The following is a 20697-nucleotide window of genomic DNA, read 5'->3' as shown; positions in this document are numbered from 1 at the left end:
TTGAATTCAGTGCCAGAAGGATCTCAGAAATTTCAAAGTTTAAATCTATAGGGTATATTGGAGGTATTTCTTTTTCCTCTTCTATTTCTTGGTCGGAGGATGATTTTTGAAAAATTTTAGTGAAGTGAGCTACCCATTCTGCTGCCTCTATTGTAACTTCAATTTTTGGGAGTGTGTCATCAGCCAGAAAAGGAGTTCTTAGTATTCTCCAGAAGGCTTGAGTGTTTTTATCCTGTGCGCTGATATGGAGTTCATTCCAAAGGGTTTGCTTAAGTTCCTCTTTTCTCTTTTTTCTGGTTTTGTGGTATTCCCTTCTTAGGATGGATATAGTATGAGGATCTCTTTCGTCTTTGTTTAGGGCTAGTTTAAGTTTTTATGGGCCTGGGTACACTCTTGATTAAACCAACCTTTTAATCGGGGTGGTCCAGCTTTGTGTTTTGCGGTGAGTAGAACCTTTATTTTGGCCATAATTTGGGCAAAGTTGTTAAGAAGTTCCTCATCTTCTGTCGACATATCCAGGCAGTTCTTAATTTGGGGGTACACTGACTCTATCAGATCTTTAGTGAGTTCCTCTGGATTTATCTTGCCCCACTTTATTGAATACCCATTTAGTTTATCCATGCTTATGTTTTCCTGGGTCAATGCACTAGCTATTATCATAGGAGGAGTCTGTTGGTGGTTTATTATCACTTCCATTTTTAATATGGCGTGGTCGCTTTGGGAGTTCGGTGTGACTTCAAAGTTTTTTACTCTAGGTTGTAGGGTTGCTGATATTATTATGAAGTCAACCGTAGTGCTGAAACCTCTTCCTATATAGGTCGGTGCTAGTGAGTTGGTTCCATAATCCAAGGTATTTGCTACTTGGAGGTCCAGGTCTGATAGGAGATCGTTCATTATTCTACCCATGTTGTTATGTGAGAAGTGGATAAGAGAAAGACCTTCCTCTGTCACCATACCAGGACATTTTTGCTTGGGTTGGGTACATGTGTGTAGGTTAAAATCGCCTACCCATATTATAGCTACCGCACCTCTTGCTCCTTGTTTCTGTCTAAGGGTAGTTAGTTTTTTGTGGAGGTGAACCAGAACTCTCTGAAACTCTGGTTCGTCAAGGTTATTATAGAAGTTGATAATAACTACGAACTCTTTTTTCGGTGAGGAGAGACCGAGGATCTGGAAGTTAGGGTCCAGTTCAATGATATTTATTTTGGTGTTTTGAATGGTGTTGGCTACATAGATGTTTAATCCTCCCTTTGGTCTACCCCTCTGTCCCACTGACGCAGGGGAAAAGTATGTCTTATACCCCTGTAAATGCTGTTCTAGTTGTGACCACGTCTTCTGTAGGCAGATTATTTGATGTCTGTGCACATGGTACATGATTGTCCCATCCTCCACCTTTGTCCTTAACCCTGCGACATTCCAGGAGATCAGGCTTAAAGTTGTTGGATTGTTATTAAGGATTTTAACTTTTTGTAGTCCATTAGGAATCTCTGGGTCTACAGGGGTTAGAGAAGGGTCCAAAGATACCATTGGGTCAGTGCTATTTAGAAACTGTTCTTCTGGCTGTGGTGGTCAGTCGACACACTCTAGAGCACTATACTTATTTGTTAAGAGAAGGCCGTTCCAACCATCCCAACGTGGGGGGTCGCTGTGATTTCTCCACTGTTCTTGTCCTCTCCATTCGTCCCTTTCTCTGCCTTGATGGTTAAGACCTAGTGGGTTGAAAGGAGGGGGCCGTCCTTGCCACGGTTGCTGCCACTGGTGAGTGGTATGTTGTGTGGGTTGAGGAGGCTGCTGCCACTGTTGGGAAAAATGGTATGAAGGTTGTAGAGGTTGAGAGGGTTGTTGCCACTGGAAAGTTGTATGTTGTGGTATTTGTGGGAATCGTGGGGTATATGGAGGTTGCTGCCACTGATACGTGGTGTATTCTGGGGGGTGTGAAAACCCTCTATTTGCTGGGAAGGTGGAGCTGGAAAAGTTTTGTCTTGGAGGTGTGGGTAGGAAATAACACAAGGGAAGTGGGTTTATTTGGGTGGCAGGTCCACTGCTGGGTGTGTTGCAGATATAATTTGCTGCCCCTATCTCCCTAAATTTGATGGTGATAACGTCACCCGCTATGGTCTTCGTGTTCCTGCCCACCCAGTCACCTCTACGTACAGAAAAAATCTGACCACTGATATGAGTAGGTAAGGGTTTATGCAGTTGGAGCCACTGCGCACATTTATTCCTTAGCTCTGCGAAAGTTTCTCTGACATCCTCCTTCAGTGGAGGTACGGCCGTTAAGACGACCACGAAGGGGGAAACTTCCGGCGGCAGATTGATTATTTTAGAGCGAACCTGCTTTGTCTTAAGTTCTTGAGGTTTATCTAAGGAGGAAAGTACTGCTGGAGTGGTAGTGTAACCATTTATACCCTTAGCTTGGTGGTTGTCTGTTTTGGTTGGACCTGTAGAAGTTTTCGGGGCTGTTTGAGTTGCTGAAGCTGAACCTACGGGAATAGGGGTGGATGGGGAAGCATCTGATTTACTCCCTTTTTGGGTTTGAAGCTGTACAGCTGGTGCCTTGGTAGCTAGTGGGGTATTGGACTTGATCAATGTGTCTGTTACATGGTTGGTGCGGGGTGTATTTTTGGGAAGTACTTCTTTTGCCCCGTGCAGTTGTGAAGGCCCAATCCCGCTTGTCTTGGTACCACATTTCAGATTAATAAGTGACGTGAGTCTGTCAAGCTTAGATATTAGAGGTTTGATTTGTGCCGCTATTGTGGCTTCGAGATCAGATTTAAGGTCTATTACCATGTTTTCAACCCAGCAAGGTATGCCTGACACAGAGTTGGGGATAGGTGAGATCAAGTTGTGATTATATATATATATATATATATATATATATATATATATATATATATATATATATATATATATATGCAACCAAAGCTCCCTTTCTTGTGAAAGCAGGCGGGACACAGCTCGATTTTATTGAGGAATTAAAAAGCGCGGTCGAACTCACAGGTCTGTGAAACGCTAGGGCAGACGTGTTTCTGGCCGGAACGGCCTTCATCAGAGCCAGTCTCACAGGTAAGTGGATTCACCTGGGGTCTCAATAAGTAGTCTCTCAGCCCCTCCTCCTAACAGAGGTATGGACTTCCTCGCACTGCATCACCCAGCATGCTGCATCATGGGTCGTGTAGTTCATTGTGGGAATCCATACAGTGACAAATTCCTTCCAGTACACCCAGTGGTGTCCCACATCGTGGCAATGACTCACACTCCCCCGCAGTTTCCCGGGGATGCGATTTTCCGACTCACACCATTCTTGATCACCTTCTCAGGCAGTACAAATGCTGAAGCTGACTGCACCGTGGCAATTACTCCGCTCGGGGCATGTTGCATTTTTGTACATAACCAAGCTTATGCTGACCTCCACACGGTGCTCCAGAACGAGATTGCCCAGGCATAGAATAAAGCTCATGCGCTGTTCACAGCCCACCGTGCCACATTTTCTGTCAGCACTGCATGAAAGCATTACTTAAGCTCTGTGGGGCATATTTACAATAAGTGGCGCATCCCTTCATATCAGCAGGGATGCGCCACTTATTGTGCGCCATGCCTACGCCAACATGGTTGCGCTGCATTTACAATGTGGCGCACCATGGGGCAAAAATGGCACAGATGCGTGACGCATCTGTGCCGTAAAAGTGTCGCATTGCTGGAGTTGCGTCGCAAGCACGACGCAGCTCCAGTAATGCTCTGGGGGCCCTATTATTCCAATGCTGCGTCAATCCTTACGCCTGCTTCAAGCAGGCGCAGGGTTTTTACGCCGCATGGGCACCAAAATGACTGAGTGAAATCTTGTAGATTTCACTCAGCCACTTTCAGGAGGCGTTCCTGCGTCGGAACGCCCCTCCCCCCCTGCACAGGAACGCCTCCTTCTGGCCCAGAGTTTTACAACGTGACACATCTCCCAGATGCGTCGCATTGTAAATACCCCGCAACTTGGCGCATCTTTTGCGCTGCCACTGCGACACAAAAGTGACGCAACGGCGGCGCAAAAGCTGCATAAGGGGCTTGTAAATATGCCCCTCGGTATCTGCATAGATATACATGTCACAGATATTGCAATCTTACTTTATCATAATAAGATAATAGGTACCACGCTGGAGAAGAAGGTCCAGGCAAGAGCGAGCAAACCTGTAGAAATGATGTTGATTTCAATGTTTAGGCACAAATGACAGCAATAACAATAGTAACAACATGTCCCTTATTCCTCACTTCATATCACAGTTTTTGTAATCTCTAAGTGCTGCAAATGTAATGGTTCTGAATTTAGCAACCTCAGAAAGATGATATTCGGGTTTGTCCTGCCTGCATTCAAACTTATGAGCAGCAAAAGGGCACCTCCTGGCCTTGGGTAAACGTATTCTCATCTGTTAGACCAAAGCTGGGAGTGAAGTAAGTGAATGCTGAACATTGTCTAGCCCTGTGCTGCATTATTATTTGCATGAACGAAATTACATCAAAAAGCAAATACTTATACGACATTGTGTAACTAACCTATCAATTGCAACAGTGCTGCACAGGGACATGTATATTGCACATCCCTCAGGTTGCTCCAGCAGAATCGGTAACACTGATGCTATTTCTTCCAGAGCTGTTCTGCCTTATGTCCAGTCTGGAATTGAAATTGTGAAGGAGAACTCAGCTATCACCATCACTTCCGGCCTGGACCTTGTGCTCACATGGAACGGAGAGGACCATCTACAGGTAAACGTGTGGACAATCACTGACCAGTCTAGCCGTGAGCTGGGCCCTCCATAGGCTCATTGCTGTAAATGAAAACGTAGGTAGCTAGTAGTGACATGAACGCATATACATTTCATGCTGTCCTTCATGTGTTGTAGTGCAGTGATCATGTTATCTCCCCTGACCACTACTCTCCTGTATATGTTACTGGGTGGTTGAGTGCTTTAGGAGAGCAGAGCAAACACAAGGAGATGATGGACGGAGCATTGAAACTTTTCAGAGGCTCACCCCCCAATCACATATCTGGGTTGAATCCATCAACGTTCTTTAGCTCACTTCGCCACCTCAGTTCAGACCCAGGTATATGCAAATCAGTCTTGACACTGTGCCTCCTGGGAACAGTCCAGCCCAAACTGCCAAGCCTGGTCTTTCCTGAACCGGAAACAAGCATCCGGATGCTTGTTGCTGGTCCAGGGAACACCTGGCCTGGCAGTTCGGTCTGGACAGTTCCCATGAAGAGCAGGGTCAAGACTAATTTGCATATGGCTGTGTTCAAACTATGTGCGATAGTGAGCAAAAGAATGATGGATTAAACCGAGATCTAGTGACTGTGGGCAAGTGGTTGAAAAGTTTCAGCACTCTGTCCATCATCTTGTTGTGTTTGCATATCTGACTAGGCCAGGAACGAATAGACGAGGCTCGGCTCTCTGGTGGTGTTAGGCGACTCCTCCCCACCACCCGAGGCTGCATGCAGATTGGAAAATATGCCAGGTTGGCAAGATATCAGATGTTGAGCAAATGCTATGTGGCATCATCAGGTAATCACTTTGCCGGTGCCAGTTGCCAGTTTATCGATGACTGCTCGGCGCTCCTGAGCACGTTCTTCAGGGCCAGGGCGGGGTGCTGCTTGAGGTTCCACTTGCCCCAACATCCATGCCCAAGCCACCGCCCGTGTCGGGTGAGTGTCTTCAACTCGGCATTGGCCTAACATGGGCAATGATAATATGGAAGTTGGTGGGGTAGTAGGCCCGAGGAATCAATGGTCGCAGTGACCTTGCTCCAGGGTTCGCCTCTCATGGTAGAGATGTAGCCGTTCCTTGGATTCCAGCACTCTGGGGGCTCTGGTATGGCGATGGGCTCTCCAGTCCCAGGGTCCCTTCAGATGGTCTCATCGGTTGCAGGGCATCAGGCCTCGTTATCTGGGTCCGGATATGGGTCCCCTGCTTCCACTGATGGCAGCACTCCAAATCGCCCACCAGACAGGGCAGCATGAAGGTTGGAGGAAGCGTTGGTCTGTATCTGGCTCTTCTCCGATGGTGCAAGCATGTAGGGCCAATAGTGGCGTGGCCCAGAGGGAAAGGCCTACACGGCCGCTAGCCTAGGGCTAGCGGGGCCCAGCATGCAGCCGAATCGGGGGTCGGTGATGTGGCTAGCGGCCCGATCTGACCCCCAGATTGCCACAACACCTCAACTGCAGCATATTCTCACTGGGTCTCGAAGAGTTGCCGGCCAGGAACACCTCAGGGCGTTCCTAATGCTGGCTTGGGTGGGAGTGAGATGGGAGTAGGGTCCTACTCCATCGCCATCTTGGCCACGCCCCAACTTCTACTTTTAGTATCTATACCATTACTGCATAGATTTTGGTGCGGTTTGCAGGATGTTCCACTGCCCCCAATAACAATAACTAGGAGTGCGTGGTGCCAGGGATAGAAGGCACAATAGGCCCGCAGGCAAGCATTATTCCCATACCTGGGCCCCACACAGTAGTGATGATGATTCCAGTCCTGCTTGTCGCCAGGGTGTTTGGATTCTCGTTGAAGCAGACGCTCCCATGCAGGGGGGCTCAGGCACATCCCTCTCCACAGTCAGAACACTGTCTTCCTTACAAGGCAGACAAGAAACTGCTCCTATAAGACTCTGAACCTGCACTGCTGCCAAGCACTAGCAATCTCCTATCCTGCAGCAGGTTGAAGTCCATAGCAATACCCATAGGTCTTAAGCCACAGACCACATTAAGTAGCAGCATTTTCCAGCCTTCTACATCAAAAGCAAGAGTGGACACATTCAGTAGGCCTCCTTTCTAGGGGTCAAACAGCAGAGTTGATTTTCTTTCTTCCTTTCCATATTTCATGTAAGTCTTCTGTTTCCTTGTTCTTTATTTTTGCCTGTGCACTAGGTACTAGAGGATAGAGGAAACATTGGCCATTGATGCAACCACCACCTTATGTAACTCTGTCACCTCAACTCTTCTTCTGCATTCTACACTTACAGTGGTCATTCTCATGTCCTTTTGGATCATCACTCATGCTGGTCTACCCGACTATTCAACGAATTTCTAAAATGGCTGCTCTTCGAGCCTTTATTAATGCCACTCTCTTAAATCCAACTACATGCAAAGGGCCCTCCTGTTTTATGATGAGACAGAATTCAGACATCTGCCATTTGTTCAGATTGAAAACATCCCAAGACTTTAACTATCAGGAGAATGATATAACAGCAGTGTGAGGAAACTGGTTTATTATGTGGTGAGGTTGTGTGGGTAGGGTATGCCCAGACGTGGGTCCCGTGCTCACTACACCACTGGAGTCAAGTTATCCTGTCTGATGACGGCTGATAGCCAGAAACCGGTCCTAGGTTGCTTGATTCCGGTCCAGGGAAGAAATGGCTTGTCAGTTCGGGCTGGACTGTTCCCATGAGCCACAGGGTCAAGACTGATTTGCACATGGCCATATCTGAACTGGGGTGGCAGAGTGGGCTAAAGAACGGTGATGGATTAAACCCAGATCTGTTGACTGGGTGTGAGTGTTTGATTGGTTCAGATGCTCCGTCCATCACCACCCCCCTTTTGCACCGCTTCCTGCAATGTGTGGCATCTAGCTATCTCAAAATGCAATATTCTGTCCTCTCTTAGGAGGTCATGACCCCTCTCTCCATGTGTTGAGCTAAGTATCCCACCCTAGAGGTGTGGCTACCTAAGGACTACATGCCCATGGAAAAACTGGTTTGGCAACTGTTTTACCCTCCCTGTCCCCAAAACCAACCTGCCTATCAGAACAAAAGAGCATCCCCTCTCATGTGTCTCCATCATTTGCCTTTCAAAGGAGGCTTATCCTTTGAAGCTTGCTTCTGGACTCACACCCTGTTTGACTTTCCTGGCAGGTAGAGGTAACATCTTTTCCAATGGCAGGCTCTTTGTGTCCATTCCTGAGAGTTGTTTGCACCCTCCCCCAAGAGAGCAGAAGGCTGTTGTGTGGCTAGTTACCAAAATGGGTATTGCAAAACACACGGCAAAGAGTGGCAACTTTCTAAAGTTGCAATTAACTTAAAAGTTGCATTAAATTCAGCTTGGGCATCAAGTCACATTTCAGGCAATGATTCCTTTGATACCAAGTGTAGTAGTCCTATTCAGACCTTTGCACAGCTGAGTTTTCAGCGTGTAACCCTGTATTCGCCAATGAGGCTACTAGCCTTTTTACAGCGCACACAACTATTTTGGGGTTTATACTGTAAGAAAACGTGCAACACATTTTCCACTTTTTAATATGGAGCTCTATGCTTTAGGTTTCTATAGGGCTGCCTTAGAAGTGAGTTATATTTATCAAAAGGAAGGTCTACACTTTGTCATTAATTTGAATGGCAAAGTCGAGGAAGCAGTTTGAAAACTGCTTTGCCAGCCATCTTGCTTTTGGGTTCACACCCCGTTTGGCCTTCCTGACAAAGAGAGGTAACACTGCTTCTAGTGGCAGGCCCTTTGTGTCACTTCCTGAGAGTTCACACCTCCCCCCAGGAGGGTAGAAGGCTGTCACATGGCTAGTAACCGTAAATGGTTATTGGAAAACTTAGGGCAACAGAGCGGCGACTTTCTAAAGTTGCCATTCACTTAACAGTTACATTAAATTCTACTTTGGCAGTGTTTAATGCATCGATTCTTTTGATACCTTGATGTACCAACTTTAGTAGTCCTATTCAGAATTTAGCACAGGTGAGTTTTCGCAGTGTAGTCCTGCTTTGCCAATGAGGCTACTATCCTTTCCACAGCAAAAACGTTGAGTGGTGGTTTTTACTGTAAGAACACGTGAAGCACATGTTCCACTTTTTAATACAGATCACCCTGGCATTGGTCTTGACATATTAAAAAGGAAGGTCTGGACTTTGTCGTTATTTTGAATGGCAAAGTCGAGTTAGCTGTTCAAAAACTGCTCTTTCAGCCACCAGCGGCAGTCTGGGAGCCATGCTTTGATACACTTGTGGGGTCACAATTAGTGCTGCAGTCCACATGGGACATTTTAACTTACAGGCTCTGGGTACCAGTGGTACCACAATCTAGGTACTTATAAGTAGGTTGCCTTAAGCCAATTTTGGGTGAACCAATCAGACATATACCTTTTAAGGTCAGAGCACTGGTACTGAGTTCTGGTTAGTACGTTTCAATGTCCCTTCAGATTCAAAAAGCATGAATCAGATTCGAAAAAAACAGCAGCACCAGTTCAACGGTTTGGAGGTGATCACGAAAAATTGGGCATTTCCTTACAAGCAGGAGAAATTCGGAGTCTTGCGTCACTTTTCTAGCAGCAGACACCAATCCTGTTTGAAGTGTGGACCTATTGTGTAAGTACCAATGATCAGCCAGATGGGGGTACAGCAATTATCCTCACAATGCCAGGACTGTTGCAAGCAAATTTCATTGAGACAGGGAATCAGATTTTCATAGCTCATGCATGAGTATGTGAAAGAGTTAAGTTAGGATGAAACCAACTGTAAATGTTAGTTATTCTGGACCCATTCCAGCATATGACCAGAACTGACTCTGACTTGTGTACCAATTAGTAATCATAAGTAAACCCAATTTAGCTACAGGGAGAGGTTTAAAAATACGATTTTCAATCCTAAAGCAGTATGGCACAAAATATCTGATAATGCTGATTGCTAAGAATGGTGGTGATGTGATCAACATTACTGTGCTCAGTTGGAGGGCGAGCTTCAGCATCTAACAGTGCCTCGAGGAGAAGAAGTGAGCATGCCAGATGACCTACCAGCAGTGTATGTCCTGAGTACATACAAGGTAAAGGTCGGGCTTGGCCCACCATGAGCAAGTCAGTAGCTGGAGTGAGATGGTGAAGCCTCACAAAAAGAAAAGTTAGTCATTTGTTGACTTGGAATTTCGTTGTTTGCCTGGAGTCAGCATGAAAACTAGAGGGATCTAATCGTGGTTAAAACTGTATTAAACCTGAATAAACAACAGGAAGCTATCTAGATGAGAGGAAATTCAGTTTAGGTGTGAATGAATTGAAGACACGGTGGACTAACCAGTTCTTAGTAATCTGTAGGTAGGATCTCAGGTTATAATGTTTTTAGGAAAAGACATGCAAGGCCAGAGATACTTATATGGACCAGACTGCCCGCCAAGTACTTCAGTACCACGGGTTTAAGAATTGATACCATAGGGTGATTGGAGAAATAAAAAATAGTTCTAACTCTTGCTTTCTTTTGTCAAAGTTTCTTTGCTGAGTAGAGGCAATGGCATGGTTAGTATGTGAGTGCTTAGCAACATTCAAATGCTCATGATTGAATAGCGATGCAAAAGGCGGGGGGGGGGCTGCTTTACATGGAGTCAGATGTACGAAACCAATATCCGGTAAGAATCACATTGCCGGTATGTGCATGGACTGTTTAGAAATAACCATTTCAGCAGAAGAGCTTATCTTATTTTTTGTATAGCATTGAGAACTACGAGATTTAGGTCGAGTTTGAGGCAGGGCTGACAAATAAAAGTGGAAGAAGCAACAGGCTTGGGTGCTCATAATAATCAGTGATATTTTCATGTGTTTTATTGATTTGCTGTAGACATGTATCCTCTTCTCTAATAACAAAAAACTTTTTTTTTTTTGCAGTTGAAATTGGATAAAAAATATCAAAACAGTACTTGTGGACTTTGTGGGAACTTTACCGGTAAGTTAAATCGAAAGGTGTAATTTGAAAAAGCTCTCTTAGACCCATTAGTTTTCCCTAAAATATTCATGAGCTTCCCAAATATTAGCCAGCTGTGGTACAAAATGCACCGTATGACTGGGGCTCAAAGGATGAAACTGCATAGGTCGAGTCGAGATGAGACGCTAATGGTCAGCGGTGTTGAATGCTTCCGATAGGACAAAACAGAACAAATGCAGCTACACCTCCACCACCAGCAGGTAGCTCTGATTTATCCATAGCAGCAATAACAACAGACATGGATCCCATCCTTCGGTTGAAAGAGTCTGCAGAGGGCTCGGTCTGTTGTAACTTTCATCATGGACCCGGATAACGTAGGTGGCTTAGGTAGTGATAAACTGGGTGCACTTTTTTGGGTCCAAAGGGCCTAGTGATGTTTTTTTAAACGAGCAAAATTGCAAGCACCTGTCTAAAGGCAGACGGGGTGCAACCAGAAGTAAGGAGGCATGACTGCAATGCTACAGGCCTTGACCAATTAGAGGGAGCGGTTGCTGCTTTCTGTCTGCAGGACACACTTTGCAAATTAACCCGATAGTGACTGTTCCTGATTAAGGCAAGGAATTCCTTAAAAGAGAAAGAAACAGGTTCAGTCCGAAAAGGCAGCCGATCCCTGTTAATGCTGGCAGATACACAGAGTTGTGGCAGATAATTTTCATAAGCAAACCGTTTTCAGTGACTCAACTTGGAATAAAAGTAGTATTCCCCAGATTCATAAAGATTTGTTGTTAGAACCACACTTGAATCGATGTTTTAAATTCCAAAATTGAAGATCTGAGCTAGGGGTGGGCGTAACTTGCACCGTAGCGTAATCATGTGGCAATACCTAAGTATTCAGCGAGATTACGCGGAACTACACAAGAAGAGAAATTCAAAATGGACACAAGGATGCATTTTTGTGCTGAGAAATAGAGTTAAATGCAGCATAACTCGGTTAGCAAGTGTGAGTGGCTGCTCACACTCACTAAATATGCCCTTGGTATTATTTTCTCCTGGCATTTAGATCTATTTCCTTAGTGCAAAATGCCCCCTCGAGTTTCAAAGGGATGCAAGGATGCATTTCTGCTGTAGGAATTAGCACTTAATGCAGCAGAGGACGATTGATGTGCGTGAGCAGCCACTTGAGCTCACTAAATGTGCTCTTGCAGTAGGACTTTCCCCCTAAATTATGTGAGTAGGAGTAATTATCAGTAATTCTGTTCAAAGACTAACATGGAATTAACAAAATTAATCTAATTACTCCACCATAAAAGAAATACAGTCCAGGCTTTGATCTGACACAACTGTAAGATCTCCTAGGTGAGATTCGAGGACTGAAATACTATTTGGGTAATATGGCATTATTCTGAAGAAGCCAGGTAGTCAGAAAAAGGCTTGTGATAAAATACGTCATTTTTTTTTAAAAGGGTTGAGTTAAAGAAAAAAGTGAAGCATGTGATTTAAAAGCTTTATTAATTGTGAATCCCAAGTAGTTTTTATTGCCATTTTCCAACAAAATAAATTGTTCATCCTTCCATGAGCATTCATGTTGCAAGTGGGCTCCGCTCATTTAGTCAGTTAGGATTTGTTCCTTTTGATCGCTCGTTTTTTGTACCTTTATTGTGGGTGAATTTCACTGACTGTAATTTCATGGTAATTGCCTAGAGCGTGTTTACCGCCAGTGACCCCTATTTAAGGTAAGACCACTGCAGCACAGTTAGGATAAGGAGCACTGAACTGGTTGCATGTGAACACTCATGCACACATATGTGTGCACTTGTGCAGGCTGCACGTGGGACTCATGTGCTACTGTTGTGGGCAGCTCAGTAGCTGTACAGGGGAACCTGCCTGTGGCGTTTTAAACTGCAAATTCAACGTGTCAAGTAATCTTTTTTGACAGGCCTACACCATCCTTTTAAAAATATTATTAAGTCACCCCTAAGTAGGCTTTATTGCAGAGAAGGAAAGCTACATGATATTTAAAAGTAGGATACATAAAAAAAATGGAACATGTCCTTACAGTGAAATATTTACAAAATCTATTTCCACTGTAGCAAGGCATGCTGCTTCCATATGGAATCACTGGGCTACACTGGGACATGTAATACATTCGTTTTGGTAGCAGTTAAAGAAACAATTTAAGGTTTCATTTTAATAGTAAGTCAAAATACAATTTAATGGTCAGCTCAGATTAGATATTACTATTTTGAAAATGACTCTTTTAGAAAGTTGCATTTTTTCTGCCTAAAGCCAAAATAGTGTTTCTGCCACTGCCCAGTGCCTCATTACTGCTGATACCTCCTCTGTGGTAAGAAGTGGATTGCTCATAGAGGAGTGTGGCTCAATGGTTAGAGCGGCGGACCCTGATGCAGAGTTCTGGCCAGGGACCAGGGTTCGATTCCCGCCTTGGAGGGGTTTCGGGCTCAATTTCCTTGGACCTGTTAATTCTCACCTCGGTGCCTATTCTAATCACGGGCCCCACGCTGCAACCGGCCCCAACAGCGCTAAGGATGCCTGGCTCCACCCTGGGGGTGCCCAGGAGTGGACACTTCACAGGGAAAGCCAGGAGGGGTTCCACAGTGGTATGAGTATTAGCGCCAGGAAGCTGCTTAGGCCGCAAGGTGACCGTCTGGTGACAGTGCGCTCTATAAGTACCATGACATTTACATTCATAGACAGTGGACAAAAGGCATGGGTGTTGGAAGATTTTTATTCGTTCAGCTGGGTGGCCTCTGGTATGTGGCAGCCCCTTTCCGAGATTCAAAGGATGCCTACCCTGTCACTGGCAAAAGAAGCTAACACCTAGACCAACGTCCCTTTTGTCTTCCTAAACTTTTTATCTCCTAAACCTGTGTTAGCGGAGCTGGAGCAAAACTGGTTTAGAGTGGCCCCAGGGGAGGGCTTGTCCATTATCATGGCCACACATCTGGGGGTGTACTTGAGCTCTAACTAGAGGAAGAGGGGTTCTGCCATTTTACACTGTCCCAGAATGTTGTGCAAGAGGGTTTGAACCTGGTGGAGGGCTAATGTGGCAGTCGTGCTTTGGCCAAGGGTGCCTAGCATCTAGAACTTTCCACCCACACCTATAACCCCCTGCACAAGGGTGAGGCAGAGAGCAAAACCCTGGACCTGGAAGACAACAACACCAGAATCAAGAGCAGCTGAAAGGAGAAGTCCCCAGGTGCCACCGATGGACTCAGGATTTTGCCTGCAGTGGACTAAATCGGTCTCTCCAGGGCGAGTGGTGACTGCCCCTTGTGCCACCTGAGGACTTGTCATACAGTTCCTATGAACTAAGTAGGACTGTGTATCAGGACAACATAACCATCAGAATATGGGAGCAGAGTCCACACATATCATTAGAGTAAGTATGGGCGCAAAATCCGCTCCGCTCGTGAAATTTGCGAATTTTCGGCAATTTTGCGATCCGCGAATCTTGCGAAATTGCCAAAAAATTCACGAATTCGCGAGCGGGCGGGTTTTTTCTTTTTGGCCCACAGGAAGCACAGTTAAGGCAGGTGCTCGAGTTGAAGCTAACTTTGTAACCATTTTAGAATGGTGCCGGCAAGCTGCCAGAGTGCTTGCTGGCGCCATTCTAAAATGGTTAAAAAGTTAGCTTCAACTCGGGCACCTGCCTTCACTCTGTACGTGCTTCCTGTGGGCCAAAAATTAAACCTCAACAGGAAGCACTTAGAGATATAAATAAAGCAGGTGCCGGAGTTGAAGCTCAAATTCAGTAACGTTTTAATCAGCCCAAAACATTAGTGAGCACGGTCGAGGCTGGGCAAGTGTGCTTTAACCCCTTATCTGCCGCCGAAAATTATCTGTAATACCCGAGGGTGGTCTTTGCTTCCCTGAGTTTCTCGAGCGCAATCCCCGTTCCTGTGACCAGGAGGCTGCTTTCTCCTCACCTGCTGCCCTGCTCGCTCTCTGACCCTTTATACACAAGAGGCATGTTGACACGCATAGAAGCCCCGCACCACACACTAGCGGCATCAAACGTCTTCCCGCCCTTTCCCAGCTATGATGGACAGCTCACTCAAGGGACCTCGGCGCCTTTTGGCGCTGTGGCAAAGTTACAGGCACACATGGTCAGTGGAGACAAATCTTCTGGCCCTAAGCAGCTGCAGTGTAGGAAAAGCACTATCATTTACCCAACGAGGTAGCACTTACTGATTAGCCAGTAGAAAGTACTCCAGTTGAGTAGAGGTATTGCACAAAATGGTGGCATCTTCGTGGATAACTATGCAGGGCAGGATTCATTCTGGCACGAGGCTCCTGTCACAAACATTAAACCTCAACAGGAAGCACTTACAGATATAAATAAAGCAGATGCCCAAGTTGAAGCTCAAATTCAGTAACGTTTTAATCAACCCAAAAGCATTAGTGAGCACGGTTGAGGCTGGGCAAGTGTGCTTTAACCCCATATCTGCCGTCGAAAATTATGTGTAATACCCGAGGGAGGTCTTTGCATCCCTGAGTTTCTCGAGCGCAATCCCCATTCTTGTGACCAGGAGGCTGCTTTCTCCACACCTGCTGCCCTGCTCACTCTCTGACCCTTTATACACAAGAGGCATGTGAACACGCATAGAAGCCCCGCACCACACACTAGCGGTATCAAACGTCTTCCCGCCCTTTCCCATTCCCAACTATGATGGACAGCTTACTCAAGGGACCTCGGCGCATTTTGGCGCGGTGGCAAGTTACAGGCACATATGGTCAGTGGAGACAAATCTTCTGGCCCTTTACGCAGCTGCAGTGTAGGAAAAGCACTATCATTTACCCAATGAGGTAGCACGTACTGATTAGCCAGTAGAAAGTACTCCAGTTGAGTAAAGGTATTTCACAAAACGGTGGCATCTTCATGGATAACTATGCAGGGCAGGATTCATTCTGGCACGAGGCTCCTGTCACAAAAATTAAACCTCAACAGGAAGCACTTACAGATATAAATAAAGCAGGTGCCCGAGTTGAAGCTCAAATTCAGTAACGTTTTAATCAGCCCAAAACATTAGTGAGCACGGTCGAGGCTGGGTAAGTGTGCTTTAACCCCATATCTGCCGCCAAAAATTAGCTGTAATACTCGAGGGAGGTCTTTGAATCCATGAGTTTCTCGAGCGCAATCCCTGTGTAGTTCCTGTGACCAGGAGGCTGCTTTCTCCTCACCTGCTGCCCTGCTCGCTCTCTGACCCTTTATACACAAGAAGCATGTTGACACGCATAGAAGCCCTGCATCACATACTAGCGGTATCAAACATCTTCCCGCCCTTTCCCAACTACGATGGACAGCTCACTCAAGGGACCTCGGCGCCTTTTGGTGCGGTGGCAAAGTTACAGGCACACATGGTCAGTGGAGACAAATCTTCTGGCCCTTTTTGCAGCTGCAGTGTAGGAAAAGCACTATATATTTACCCAACGAGGTTGCACTTACTGATTAGCCAGTAGAAAGTACTCCAGTTGAGTAGATGGAAATCGCGAAAAAATCCGCAATTTCACAGGAAAATCCGTGAATTCGCAGACTTTTTTGTGATTTCGCACGAATTCCTGGACCGCAGATCCGCAAAATTCGCCCATACTTACATTAGAGTATGTTTGTCCAATTCCTAGCTAGCTCACAGTGCACCATCTGAATCCTGAACCTTCCAGGGTACCAGCTGGTATCTTCAACGTCAGAATATGACAACTCTAATTTCCCAAGAAAATCGTGAAAACATATCTATCCTTTCATTGTTACTCAGGCATGCCCCAGGGAGACACAAGAAAGATATGAATTGGCTTTTCAAACATTTATTGAAACCAACGTATTCCTGTGTGAAAAGGGTGAGCTGCAATTATTAGGAGGATGAAACAAAGCATTGCCACCAGCATTACAAGAATGGTGAAAACCATTATAACTTTGTTGTGATTATGATTATATTTATACTTATACTCCTATCTAATGCAACCTACACTAGCAAGAGCCTAGTGTGAGTACCCTCTGCCACATCTCTTCGGACAACCCAACCCCCCCATACATGTTTCTGATCTATAAGGAAGCAGATCTGGTGCTTGGCTATTGTGCTTTGCAGGATGAAAGTAAGAGTCAATAGAACTGCAGCTCAGTCACAGCGCACAACGTTCCAGGATAGTCCACGAAAGTGCTCCTCTGCCGAATTTGGCTCGGAAGCGATTTATATAATAAAAGCACTGTTCCTATTGCACTGTGTCAAAGGTGCAGCACTGATGTTTGTCTTGAGACTCAGAGCTGTCTATAACCAGACAACCAAATGCAAGGGCATCACGTTCAATATTCATTAGCCTTGAACAGAGTGTATAAACAACATGATCAAATGCTTACTAAAAAATATTCTGCATGCAGAATAATTTCTAACTATACTATTGTGTAAGAGCAAGAGATTTAAAAAGTCAGAGTTTAGAAAAAGATGTCAAGTTTAAACTTGTAACTTAATGGAAACCTGGGCACAGGCCCTGTTGAACCCCCTTACAGACCAGTTGGGGTAAGACCTCAACTCTTCTGTCCCCAGATACCTGCAAGACAGCCAGGGTGCAATCGGGTCTGTGGAGGACAATGCAGCGGAGAAGGCTGGTGCAGGGAGTCAGTAAAACCAACTCCCTGCAAAGTGCACCCTTTAGATGTGACAGGAGGACTACTAAGAATGGTCCTGGTGGCTGTAGTTCACTACAAAAGGGGGTGGTGATGGATTAAAACCATGATCTATTGACTTGGTAAGAGTATTCTGCATCATTCAGAAACTCTGTCCATCACCACCCCCTTTTTCCAAAATCGGTTTTATCCACACTATGTGTGGGAGGGTATACTCAGACGTGAGTCCCTTGCTCATTGCACCATCAGGATTCAAGCAAGCCGGGCCGATGAAGGCTGTGATGCCAGAAACCGGTCCCCGGAAGCTTGTTTCCTTCCCAGTATAAGAATTGGCTTGGTAGTTTGGTTTGCCCTGTTCCCATCATGCACTGGGACAGGAACAGACTAATTTGCATATAGCCAGGTTCTGAGCTGGGATGGTGCAGTGAGCTAAAAAACGGTGATGGATTAAAACCATGATCTATTGACTTGGTAAGAGTATTCTGCATCATTCAGAAACTCTGTCCATCACCACCCCCTTTTTCCAAAATCGGCTGTAGTTCACTAACCAGGAGCAAAGTGAGAACATGTTTGAGGGAATTGTATTCTAGGGCCCGAGTTATGCATATCTGAAGATTTTCCTTTTTAAACATGCCAAACAGTAAAAAAAGCATGTGGTACTCCGCCATATATTCGAAATTTCCCTAGGAGAGCTAAGCCCTTAGGGGGCAAAGCCAGTCTATTAATACTTTGGATATTGCGGTTGCGGTTAATCATTGGCCCCCTCCCCAGAGGCTCTTCCAGCCCTGTACACCCCATCCCTGGGGCCCTGCGTTCCTGGGGACTCAGCAAACATGTCCCTGGGAGAGGTTTCACCAATATTCAAGCATTCCCAGTGCTGGGACTTGATGCTCTTCAGCAACATGCAGAGACACCTAGTGATAGGCCCTATTGCTGCAATATATATAGCTTGAGGTATAAATGAGAGACTATGACACGTTATTTTAATTGTCAATACTTTATTCAATGCACTTTATTGACTATAATGATTGAGAAATATTGCAATGCTTTTAGTAAGGATGATTGCATTTTAACATGGCTACTGATTCCGTTGCTATGACGGTGACTTCTAATATGTAGCTGTTGTTCTGATAATGTGGTGACCCATAGGCAAAGCCAGTAAGCAAGCCTCATATTCTAATGTGGGAAACTCTTGACCAGGCCAAGAGGCTCCTTGACAAAGAAAATAGGCCTGCTTTATTAATAAATGGCACTTCCTTTAAATAGTGAGGTTACATCAAATGAGGGTAAGGAAGGTTTTGTTTTTATGGTGGTCATGACCTGCGAGGGTCAAATGCGATTTCAGAATGTCACCAAAATGATTTCCCTCTACCTTATGTATATAGTTGTAAATTAATGGATACTATTAAGTAGTGTAGCTAGTATATATACTTTTCCTTTTTGAAACAAAGAGCACTGACTGGGCAGCAATTTGTTGAGTGTTGTTGTTGCATTGTGCCAGCAGATAGAGATTGCTAGCCCACACCACCTCCACGTGAATGGCCCTAGACTGCTCTGCTTTACTACCCTGAGAAAGTCAAGTGCTACAGTGGGATACTTGGTTCCCCTTTAGGAGACACTTATGGATCTATTTCTTGTGACGGACTCACATCCTGCAAAACTAATAACCCAATTTCTTACAATTCGACCTTTTCTGCAAAATCTGCTTGCACAGAAAAAGTGTAACCCCTCTCTTACCATTCTGTGGACTAAGTCTCAAGCAGTGATCGGTTTTAATGGATCCAACATACCACATATGCCATCCTATCTATTTATGTGGGACACCATACTATGAAGGTTTTCATGGCTATGGCAAGGTTCTTTAGAAGGGGATTTTTTTTAACAGAATCAAAAGAATGTGGGAAGGCTGAGGTCCCAAAAGAATGAACAGTAGAAATGTAACTTTTTATTACGACTGAGATGGGTGAGGTGATCATTGGATATTTTCATGTGGGATGATATTTTAGGAAATGTGTTTGCAAGAACATAAGAGATGCTGGCAATGAATCTATTTGAGCCTAGGAGGAAGCTATCTTTGAGTAAAACGTTATATACCTCCAGGGGCAATAATTCAATCAATAGTTCAAAGTTTCCATCCCAACAGGACTTGAATTCCAGAATATCTCTCTGTATTGAAACAGATCTTTAGGAAGCTCGCAAGAAAGTAACTGTTCTCCCAAAGCAAGTTACACATCCAAAAGGATGCGTAATGGCAGCAGGAACATTGTAGCATGTTTGCCTAGCGAGGACGACTGTGATACACAAGAGAAATAGCACCCAATAATCCTAGATGGCAGCTTCCATTTTCAAACGTCGTAAGATTTCAAGGATTCTTGGGATTTCCAGTTTTGCCATCCTAAAATTAAAATCAGCATAAATGTTTTTGGAGCATTGAGTCCCTGCCCTCACCAAGGCAATATAGATAAGTCATATCCCCTGGGTGGACCCGGGTGGGTGAAATTTACGCCTGCGTAATTCGTGCAACCGATGTCATTTTTATGTGCAATTCTGCAAAGTTACATCATCATGCCACACATCATAGTTAGGGATCGCTTAGGTAAAATATGATCATGTGGAAGCACTGGAACAATGTGAACCAATAGAATGCGAGTGACTCTCGTGTGTGACACTTGTGTTTTTTTGCAGTATTTTTTAGGTTGAAACACATTCTCATGTCTATTTCGGATGTGGAGATTAACTTTGTGCTCAAAAAATAGAAATTGCGTTTCAAATAATTTCATGTAATTTTACGTCATTTAAAAATAAAAAATCCATGTCATTATACAAAAAGAATTTAAACGAAGATCGCACACCCCAAATCCTGAACTCCTTATTGGCAGTGCTGGGTTAGACACTTGTCAGCACTCAGTTCTTTCTTATGCAGAGGAGATAACGGTGTTATGTTAACATAGGCCATTTCCACTATTTGAGACAATGATATATCATTGATGATGTGAAGCAAATCTAGGCTGAGTTGTTGTGAGTTTAGGGAAGGTGACTGGCAGATTATTGTAATATTTCCAGCGGTTTGAGTGGTGCAAGGGTGGGCACATATGGTGGGCAAAAAGCAGGAAATTGGTAGGAGGTTTGCAGTTCCACATTAAAGTGAGTCCATTAAATGTGCTTATTTCAGGTACCAGTCCGAATGACATTCAGTTTTGGAATAATCAAAAGATTCTGGGCCACTCTGAAACCTGTAAAGAATCATTACCTGGTCCAGACGCCTGCAATGACAAAGTAAGAATTCCTACTATTTTGAGGTTTACTATTCATTAGTGAATGAATGAACATATATATTGTGCGCTAAACAGCAGATCCTGCCTGTAGGTGATAATGTAAATATATCAATAATTATTCAT

At 44.8% G+C, this 20697-nt stretch overlaps 1 protein-coding gene across 1 annotated transcript in view; it reads left to right on the top strand.

The window, feature by feature from the left end:
- The window catches only part of LOC144825191 (mucin-2-like), a 1014272-nt gene that overhangs the window by 237681 nt on the left and 755894 nt on the right, over positions 1-20697 (top strand). Inside the window, exons 4-6 of the mRNA XM_078684042.1 lie at positions 4638-4752; positions 10623-10680; positions 20472-20575. Coding sequence (XP_078540168.1) covers positions 4638-4752; positions 10623-10680; positions 20472-20575 — 277 coding nt within the window. The remainder of the gene's footprint in view (positions 1-4637; positions 4753-10622; positions 10681-20471; positions 20576-20697) is intronic.

Source organism: Lissotriton helveticus, chromosome 3_1, assembly GCF_964261635.1.
Source record: "Lissotriton helveticus chromosome 3_1, aLisHel1.1, whole genome shotgun sequence".
Lineage (NCBI taxonomy): Eukaryota > Metazoa > Chordata > Amphibia > Caudata > Salamandridae > Lissotriton > Lissotriton helveticus.
This window is presented reverse-complemented; position numbering and strand designations above follow the sequence as displayed.